The sequence below is a fragment of the Equus asinus genome, chromosome 23, assembly GCF_041296235.1.
Source record: "Equus asinus isolate D_3611 breed Donkey chromosome 23, EquAss-T2T_v2, whole genome shotgun sequence".
Taxonomy (NCBI): Eukaryota; Metazoa; Chordata; class Mammalia; order Perissodactyla; family Equidae; genus Equus; species Equus asinus.
Window position 1 is genome coordinate 53,049,620 of NC_091812.1, and position 9,808 is coordinate 53,059,427.

The 9,808-nt window shown below is 38.6% G+C and overlaps 1 protein-coding gene across 1 annotated transcript; it reads left to right on the top strand.

Annotated features, from left to right (window-relative positions):
* Nucleotides 1-1,795: 1,795 nt before the first annotated feature.
* Nucleotides 1,796-9,043, top strand: LOC106824784 (interferon alpha-2). Its single transcript, XM_014831278.3, has 2 exons — nucleotides 1,796-2,345; nucleotides 9,024-9,043. The coding sequence occupies exons 1-2, from the start codon at nucleotides 1,796-1,798 to the stop codon at nucleotides 9,041-9,043; spliced, it is 570 nt and encodes a 189-aa protein (XP_014686764.3).
* The last annotated feature ends 765 nt before the right edge of the window (nucleotides 9,044-9,808 follow it).

The following is a 9,808-nucleotide window of genomic DNA, read 5'->3' on the forward strand; positions in this document are numbered from 1 at the left end:
CCATTTCCTAACACCATCACACCAGCCATTAGGATTTCAAGATATGAATTTGGGGGGGACACAAACTATAGTACCCACCATTTAAAGAGTAGGAATCTAGAGGGCTGGGGCAACCTCACTTCCTATGCAAAACAAAAAGAGTTTTAAAGCAGAGCTCAGGATCAGAGCTGAAAGTTAATTTTTCACATGATATATAATCAATATTTGTGTGCTTCTGAATTAAAGACAAAGATGTTTCCTTTTCTGTTGTTTTTGTGTGTGTGTGAGGAAGATTCTCCCTGAGCTAATATCCATTGCCAATCCTCTTCTTTTTTTGCTTGAAGAAGATTAGCCCTGAGCTAAGATCTGTGTCAGTCTTCCTCTACTTTGTATGTGGGACGCCTCCAATGATGAGTGGATGAGGTCTGCACTCAGTTCTGAGCCCGTGAACCCCGGGCCACTGAAACAGAGGGTGTGGAACGTTAAACACTCTGCCACAGGTCAGCCTCCCAATGTTTTCCTTTTGTTTGAAAAAAACAGACTTGAATTGGAACCTCTGAAACTTCCTTAGGAAATTTGAATTTTAATGTGAAAATACAAAGAAAGATTCAAATTGATGATGTTTCCTAAATTGCCTATTCTCATTGGGGATGATATTTCTATAAAAGGTGGAAAATTAATTCTAAAGGGTAGAACAAATGTTAGATATTACAATGCTTCGTGGCACTCCAAAGCTCAACCCTATCCAACAAAATCTTATTCCTTCATTTTTCTTGTTGGGTTTTCTTGTGTATCATATAAGAAGCATTGACATTGAGTTCATGGAATAGACGCAAAGTGTATGCAAGATCAGTGCTGCAATATCTATGGTGAATGGATGGTTCACGGGCAGACTCTCCCCCATCATTTGCTCCATCTCAAAGTCATGCTGTGAGAGGCTGCCTTCGCTTACTGATGAGCTGCCGTTAGCTTTTTGTGGATGTTGCTTATGTTTGAGCCTTAGTGCTTCTGAGGGTGAGGTGGGGTTGAGAATTAAATGCAAATCGTCTATATTTTATTATTTAATCCATAAAGTTAAATAAACATTAGTACTTATATTGATGGCAGAAAAGAAGCAATATTATCAGAGAGCTGGTGAAGTTAAAAATTATTTTCTGACATGAAGCAAAAGTGACAGTTATGTACATAAAAACACATGTTAAGAAAATATTGTTTTTAGCAGCTCTGAAAGATTTTAAGTATATCATTACTGGTATTGTGATTATATATTTATGTAAAATTTGAATTTGAATATATAATTTGGTACACTACTATTTATATAAGTAAATATATTACATTAAAAATCCTGCAAACTTACCTATGAAGTTAAATTAAATGTCATTAGCATTCAAATTTAAATTTTAGCTTAAAATTCTAGGTTATTCTTAATCTTGCATTGAATAACAAAAGTAAAGTTTGCACTTCTTTTTCTATGTATAAAGTAGAGATATATAGATATATAGATATAATGCATATCTGTATGTACAGTATATCTGTGTTACTAAGTTTTCTTGAGTGGTTCAATCAGGAAAACACATAAGAAGACTCTGGGGGCAGGAGGCAATAAAGAAAAATACAAATGGTTGAGAAGCATTGCTCTAAATCATGGTAGGATTTGTAGGAAAGCAAAAACAGAAGTAGAAAGTAAGGGAAACGTTCAGAAAATGGAAACTCATGTGTGCCCTATTTAAGACACATGCACAAAGAAAGGTTTTCAGAGAACCCAGAGACAGGGTCACTCACCTCAGCCAGGCCAGCAGCATCTGCAAGATCCTCAATGGCTCTACCCTTTTCCTTACTGATGGCCCTGGTGGTGCTCAGCTGCCACTCCAGCTGCTCTCTGGGATGTGACCTGCCTCACACCCATAGCCTGGGCAACACAAGGGTCTTGATGCTCCTGGGGCAAATGAGGAGAATCTCCCCCTTCTCCTGCCTGAAGGACAGAAATGACTTTGGATTCCCCCAGGAGGTGTTTGATGGCAACCAGTTCCGGAAGCCTCAAGCCATCTCTGTGGTCCATGAGATGATCCAGCAGATCTTCCACCTCTTCAGCACAGAGGGCTCGTCTGCTGCCTGGGATGAGGCCCTCCTAGACAAACTCTACACTGGACTTTATCAGCAGCTGACTGAGCTGGAAGCCTGTCTGAGCCAGGAGGTGGGGGTGGAAGAGACGCCCCTGATGAACGAGGACTCCCTGCTGGCTGTGAGGAGATACTTCCAAAGAATCGCTCTCTATCTGCAAGAGAAGAAATACAGCCCTTGTGCCTGGGAGATCGTCAGAGCAGAAATCATGAGATGCTTCTCTTCATCCACAAACTTGCAGCAAAGTTAAGGAGGAAGAAATGACACCTGGTTCAACATGGAAATGCTTTTCATTGACTGATAATATCACACTTCCACTTGCTCTGCCATGTCAAGGACTCAAGGATTTCTGCTGTAATCGTGATCTGAACTCAATCAAATTTGTCAAATGTTTTCAAGCGTATTAATGAATATTGTGTTTAACCCTGCAGACACTAGTCTGATACAGATGACCCGGCTGCTCTATTTATTTATTTAAATATTTATTTATTTAATTATTTATGAGATTTAAATTATTTTTGTTGCTATAACATTATGTGCACCTTTACATTGTAGTTTAATATAACAAAATGCATTCTTTATATTTAGCCAATTTATTATTTTCTTTGTTCATTAAATCTTTACTGTAGAAAATATCTTCTATTTGTTTATTCTTTAAAAAAGAAACACCACACCTGAGTGTGCAAGCTGATTAAAGAATGGATGGCACTATTCATTTACCATCATTATTATATTCAAGTTAGAAGTAAAAATAGACTTCCTCTAAGCCTGGTTGTATGTTGACCTCAGGATATGAGGTGAACATAACAAATACAGTTCCTGCTTTCTTGTATGTTTGTTTTTTGTGGGGAAAGTAACCTAAAAACACTAACCAATTGATTGGTAATTGAATATTAGTTATTTTTAAATTAACACTAATTAATGTTAGAAATTATTATCAGTTAGGTTTAATGTTAAAATGGGAAGGGAAAAAATGGAATTCTCTCAGCACAAGCTGGATCGAGTCATGTCAGTATGTAAGAACAAAAGTGGTAGATATTCTCTGTATTTTCCCGGTAGACATCTAAGTGCAAATGTTCGCAGGATAGTTGAGTTTACAATTTACAAGCAATTCCACAAACTGTAGAGTATACGAAGGAAAGTGGTCACCTGGGAAGAGAGTATATGGGAATGAGAAAGGACTTAAATTGGTTGCTAGGACCTTCAACCTTAAAAGTGAGGGAAGAACCACAAAGAAAACAGGTGGAATAGCCATGCATTTTCAGAACGAGAGAGAATGGAGAGAAGACCATGTTTAAAGACTGAAACTGCTTAGAATACTCAATGTATTAATGAAAAATGTGGATGGAAACTGCCCAGCACACTGGGAAATAGATGGCATTGGTGACTTCAGAGACAGTTGATTTCGTGGAATTAGTCACCAGAACCACACTGGAATAGGGGGAAGGGTGAATAAGAAATGTTAATGACAATATATAGAAAATAGCTTTGAGAAGTTTGCCTTCTGAAGTGGAGGAGAAAAATAGGTCTGACCTATAATACAGCGTGGATTATTTTTTCTCTGCATCATTTTCCCTCTTTTGAAATACATTTGCCTCTGGATAGATTTCATGGAATCGATATATTGGCAAATCATATTAATATGTTTAATGTTTTATTTACTTTAAATCATGGCATATTTAGTTACTTATGATGGTCGTTTATCAATATTTTGATTAGTACTATGTTGAAGGTCAGTAGGCTGCTCTGTTGATTGAAACCATCTACTACATGAGGAAACAGATGGAACTGACCTTAGTGTGAGTTTGTTTGGTGGAATTAATGAGCGGAAACCACACTGGACTAGTGGAGCGGGTGATAAGAGAAGAGAACTCTTGCTGTCATTTTTCTCACCTGGGGATTCACTTTATTTCTTCCGCCATATTCAGACTGACATTTGTTTTCTTTTTGCCCCAGTGCATCCAAATGCAAGGACAGCTTTCTAAGAAAGTTGAGTGGAGAAAGAAAAAATGATGTATTGAAAATGATGGAAAATATTGATACAGGCCCATTATCTTTCCATTTTTACTTCCCTGTTTTGATACTAACTTCAGGATGAAATAGAAAGTATCTCAGAAACAGCAAGAAAGTCCTTGCCCAGAAAAATACTAAATTAAAATGAACATAGAAAATTATGACGACTCTAAAAGTAATAAACCATTGGTGACCTCTGGGAGAGTTGATTTGGTAGAATTAATCACCAGAAACCACACTGGAACAGAAGGAAGGGTGAATAAGAGAAGTTAATGATGACATAGAAAATAGCTCTGAGAAGCTTGCCTTCTGAAGTGAAGGACATAATATATTTAAATACTCTTCTTGGTAAGCACTCACTGCTTCTGTCTGGGAAGTCATAATACTCTCCATCTTGGTCACACATAAGTCTCTTCAGCACTCACATTGCAACTATTGGTTGCAAAGAAAGAGAAGAGAAGAGGTTCTTCAGTCTGGGCTGGAGGTGAGAAATGGAGTTGTCCTTGGGAGTGAGGACAGCAGCCTGGCCAGAAGAGGTCTCCCATGGAATCAGTGAGGTCCTAAAGGAGGAAAGTCAGAGCCTATATGGCTGGAATCTGTGAGTTGATTTTTGTTTATTCTTAATGATTTTGAAATAAATCATTAATTAAATAAACTAGAGAAAGACTGAGAGAATTTATCATTAAAAGATCCCTGTGATAGTAGGTATTAGTGCTTTACTTTATATGAAAGAACAATCATCTGAAGGCCCTAATTTAAGGAAGTCTTAAAGAGGAATGCTATTGCTACATATGTGGTTACATCTAAAAAATAATTGCACAAACAATAATAATAATGTCTAATTCTTAGGAACTAAAACATGGTAGAACTAAAATACTGTGATCATAATTAAAGTATCTTTAGATTTTTCCATAGATGAGTAAAGATGTTGATTTTTCCTTTGAGCTTTTTGAAATGTCTGTTGAAAGCTATGGATTGTTAAATAACTAGGTAAAAAGAAGAGATTTAAAGCACATAAAAGAGGGGAAAGCTTAATAAATCAGAAAATATAAGTATAAAACATGTAATATGATAGAAGTAAACCTAAATATATCAGCAATCACTATAAGTGGTCTAAATTTTATGGTTGGAGAAATAGATTTTGGGGGATACCTCAAAAACAATTTTCAGTACTTCCACTACTGATCATGATATAGTTACAGAGACTAGTTTTACCTCTCATCTTAAACAACAACAAAAAGAAGAAAATATATGGAACAATACTTTTCAGACAAAGGGTAATGTAGGACAGGACAGTAATCCCTGACAAAGGGAAACGAATGAGGTGAGCTCTATAATTGTTCCAATTTACCTGCTGGAGAGAAATCATAGGCTGTGCAGGGAATGGGTATCCCCATAAGCTGTGTTGAGTTGTTCTTCTTAAACTCACAAGAAAATTCAAGAGTTAAAAATAAATAGGCTTCCAGAGGTCTGCAGTTAATGGATTAATAAAGTTATTTTTACTATATTTCATTGAGGAAATCACTCATGAAATCTTAGACTTTTTTTCAATTGGCAGAAAAATCTACTCCCTTCTAACTAATTAATAGGGATTTTGTCTATTTTTCTTTAGAATTTAAAGTCAGTTCAATGGGCTCATACCACACTCCTTTGCCATACAAAACAATAGACAGCAATCCTTTGGCATTTTAAGTGGAATTCAGCATCCTTTGTCATCTCATTCTCCTTGTAACCTCGGGCCCTCCAGAACCAGTTAAACCGACCCCATGTCTTATCAACAGAGTGATTAAGAATTGCCTTTTGGAAAATAGGCAAGGTCATGTTACCAGAGCATGGGCAAAAGAAGAAGTCTAGATATGAAATGACTGTAGAGCCAAAGATCCTCCTCCCCATGGAAGCCCAGAATCAGGACAGGACCAGAACTTGAAAGTAGGACTCTTACAAGAAGCAAGAGGTCCCTTATTCAGGAAGATCTGATGTTAAAATTCCTTCTCCACCTCATCACAGATGTTTAGAACCCTGCCATAAATGACAGCTTGTTCTCACTAATCTCTTAAATTGCACCCAAAACCCTGAATTGGGGAGACAGGTCTGAGGGCACAGGGCCCCTGTTCTCCCTGCAGGTCAATCTCTCAGAATAAAGCTGATCTCTTTTCCCAAAGGCTGATGCTGTAATTAATTGGCTTGTTTAAGTGCATCAGGCAAGTGAACCCCAATTTTTTGTGGTAACAAACCATGAAAGGACAAGATCCTTTGACTACCTGTCCAAGGCTCTGGAACCCCTGGCAGGGTGTGGGGTCTTTTCACTGAGGCTAAGTGGCTGCTTAGAGGAGTTTTTCTAGAGACTCAGCTGACTGGATTCCTGTTTCTGTGCTGCAGAGCCCCAGGCCTCAAGGCATTTTTTCCTTCCTTTGGGAGAAGAAACAGCTTCTGGATCAAGCTGTCACTTGGATCTGGGTGAGTAACCTTAAGAAAGTAACTGTCCCTTCCCTCATCTTTCTAGTTTGATTTCCTGGAAATACAGGTTTAGATTGTATTCTGAGGAATCTTTGTGAGCTGAGACCCCAACCTGGGGCCTGAAACACCCAAGATAATTAGAGGCAGGATAAAAGTTTCACTCATTAAGTTGCTACTAGATCTGGGAAAGTCCTGGCACTGGCTAAGAGTTATCCCTGGAAGTCTGGTTTGGGGTAGCTCCTGGCACTGGTTCGGAGCTACTTCTGGAAAACTAGCTAGTATTCTAGTCTATGTTATATGTAGAACTGTAGCGTGTGCTAATGTTTGTCTGAATTGAGTTGGCTCTTTTGGGGACTGAGTTTCCCAGTACCTATAACAAACTCTCTTTAGAAATTATCTTGTTTGTTTTGGCCACCTTGGGGAAAGTCCCCTAAAATGGGGATAACTGTAATCAGCTGGCAAGATAACCCATGATAATTTAAAATTACAGTGGCTGCTTTGTGTTCATTTTGAGCTTTTGAACCAAGAAACAAAGAAATTTTTTAAGAGTCAAGGGCTCCACCTTTTAACCTAAAGTTTCCAGAAGCTGCAAATGTTTACAAAGAGCTGCAGCATCTAACTAAGCTTGTTTTGTGTCCTGCAGGCTTGGCTTGATAATCGTCAGGTGTGAGGGGTCCCAAAACTATGGTCGGACAAAAATGTGGTTGCACTCCGTTTTGTGGTCAGCAATGGTCAGAAATGTGGGCTGCACTTCTTTTTGTGGCTAAGGGCCCTACCAAACTGCCGTTGGCCTCAGGGGAATTATATTGGCCGTTGGAAAGAAGCCTTGGCTTGGCCTTCATTGGGAGGGTTTTGGCTTCAGGGACACCCCAAATTTTTGTGATCTGATTCTAGCTGCAGCATAAATATACTTTTGCCTGGCAGTGTCTAAATTCTGAAACAATGGGAAAATGCTAATTTGATCCCAACCTGTAGCCCCTTGTGCTTCATTCTCCCAAATTGGGTGACTTTTAGCTACAAGTACTTAGTACGAACAACTGAGTACTCTTTGGTTTATTGATCTTTCTCCTCCCAGAGAAGGTCACTATCTTCCCTTGTCTCTGTCTCTGTGCCATTTGTCATAAAAAGGAAAACACCATGGGGCAAGACACAGGCATCTCCATAAGCCTGCTGTCTGTGCAGGCTGCAGTAAACTTTGCTGTAGAGCCTGCCTATGGAGTATGTGCTTAAGGTAGAAACTGTTGCTAAGCGGCATCCTGGAAGCCAAAAACGGCCACAAAATTGGTGGGCACAGGTTGACCAGTTAAGAGCCATTAGGGCACCTGCCACCTCAAGACGACTCTTGTAATAGGACAAGTTGGTCACAGAAGGGGATAGATGATGACAGGGTCCCCCACCACCCTTAAGAAAACATCCATGCAACATGGTACTCTGTAAAGCACACACAAATCCCTAACCCCGTGGCAGCTCTCTCCTACATAGTAGTCTGGCTCCAAGAGACCCAAAGTCTAGATAAAGCTGTTAATGTTCATATAAGATGAAGTTTTCTTTGTTTTGTCTTGTTCTATGTCTTGAGAGCTGGTTTTGTGACCTCTTTGGTCTCTACCATTCAGAGGATGCATGTTCCGGCATGCATCTTGGCAGCCAGTCAAGTAGACTGGAGTTCTGAGATGTACTCTCTGGCTGGCTGTATCCATTCTCAGGAGAGTTTGCCATGAGGGGTCCCAGTCCATCTGGGGCTTTGTTTCTCAACCTTCATTGCTTGTTAGTGCACTACAGCCTGTGCAACAGAAACCTTTGTTTTCTGGAACTATTTTTGGAAGTGAACTTTCTAGATCTTGTGAGGGCAGCTTCTTTTGCACTGTCTTTTGGGGAGGGCTCTTGCATCCATGGTTAAGCTATAAATGCTTATTGGTTTGAGTTGCTATTAAGATCCTACTTGCCAATGGTCAGAGGATGGGACCTTAAATTGGAAAAACTTCTAAATTGAAAAAATGTAGCTGAAAGGCTGGGTTAAACTCTTTCCAGTTTTGGGGGGAAACTGGCAACAATCACCTTTGTCTTGCAAATCCCTACAGAGCCAGATGCATGGCTCTAGACGTTGGTTCAAAGTTCACTTGTCTTTTTCCAATCCCAAAGCCTCACCTGTTCCTCTCAAAATGCTTGGAGATATTGGGATGTTAGAAACTAAGACAAATATGCCCCAGAAGCTCTACCTTGGAGAAAATTTGAGTGGTTTCTCTGTGTCTTTGTGATGTATTTGGACGGGTAGATCGACCTGGAAAGTCATTTGAGTTACAACCCAATTTATGAGACATTAAGAGCAACTGTCCTTAAAAAAAATCCTCAAAAGACTGGAAATGCAGCTAGGTAGTTCAGATTCCACCCACTTCCCTTGTCTTTAAGAGCTTGCAAACCCTCAGGGGACTGTCTAGCCCATCACTAATTCCTAGGACTGAAGAAGAAAAAATGAAAAAGGCAAGAAAAATGGCTATAAGAATGCCCTTGCCAAAAATCTAGCATCTTAAGAGACTTCTCAACAACTATTAGTAAAAAGGCTTAAAACAAAATTTGAATTCACAACCAGGGAGCCTTGTATTCATGGCATTAACTTTAATACAATAGCTATGGAGTCGCTGTGTATGTGTGTCTATATATATTTATGTGTGTATGATACCATACTTCCAGATGGTATAATTTCTAAAGAGCTCTATTCAATTGGCTTAAAGTAAGTTCTTATATAAATTATTTCTAAGTGTAATGGCAATTAACCAAAATTTCTTTCAAGTTAACACGATATAAATTAATCTTTGGTAAATGAAAGCTTATTTAAGATTGTTGGCTTGATTGAAATAGGCATCCTCAAAGTTACCAGCATTGGATATGATGCAGACATGTAGTCTGGGTTTACTAGTCAAATAAGATTATGGTATCCCTGTTACAAATTTGTCAGAAAAATAATAGCTTAGAATGATTACTGATTTTGTCTGATGTCTCAAAGTCTTTATAGGCAATCTAAATAATTATTGGAAACAGGTAAACTAAATAAACGGAAAAAAGGTAAAAGTTTTGGGGGAAACTTGTTAACAATGATTGTTATGACATATGTCCTTAAAACAACTTAAAATGATGGCTAACTTCCTTAGCGTCACATAAAGTTTTTGTGAGTAATCAAAATATGATTGTTACAAACATGGTCTAGATGCAAGTGAAATAAGAGTTTATAGATAAGCTTTTA

What these genes read in the sequence shown, in the direction of transcription:
- LOC106824784 (XM_014831278.3), top strand. Translation starts at nt 1,796, where the DNA reads ATGGCTCTACCCTTTTCCTTACTGATGGCCCTGGTGGTGCTCAGCTGC. An exon ending in ATCCACAAACTTGCAGCAAA is followed by an intron (nt 2,346 to 9,023) that starts GTTAAGGAGGAA and finishes ACTAATTCCTAG; the next exon opens with GACTGAAGAAGAAAAAATGA.